General features: G+C 44.7%; 1 protein-coding gene across 1 annotated transcript in view; it reads left to right on the forward strand.

Moving 5' to 3' along the window:
* Positions 1-5: 5 nt before the first annotated feature.
* Positions 6-235, forward strand: part of LOC110450296 — a gene marked incomplete at its 5' end in the record, with an annotated part of 55554 nt that continues 55324 nt past the window's right edge. Inside the window, one exon of the mRNA XM_021497752.1 lies at positions 6-235. Coding sequence (XP_021353427.1) covers positions 6-235 — 230 coding nt within the window.

Raw genomic sequence — 235 nt, forward strand, 5'->3', positions numbered from 1 at the left:
GTACTGCTGGTGTCACCACTACTACAGATGTTCCAACAACAACAATTACAGCCGGTGTCACTACTAATACTGATGTTCCAACAACAACAAGTACTGCCGGTGTCACTACTACTACTGATGTTCCAACAACAACTAGTACTGTCGGTGTCACTACTACTACCGATGTTCCAACAACAACAAGTACTGCCGTTGTCACTACTACTACGGATGTTCCAACAACAACAAGTACTGCCGG

The sequence above is a fragment of the Mizuhopecten yessoensis genome, unplaced genomic scaffold (assembly GCF_002113885.1).
Source record: "Mizuhopecten yessoensis strain PY_sf001 unplaced genomic scaffold, ASM211388v2 scaffold5145, whole genome shotgun sequence".
Taxonomy (NCBI): domain Eukaryota; kingdom Metazoa; phylum Mollusca; class Bivalvia; order Pectinida; family Pectinidae; genus Mizuhopecten; species Mizuhopecten yessoensis.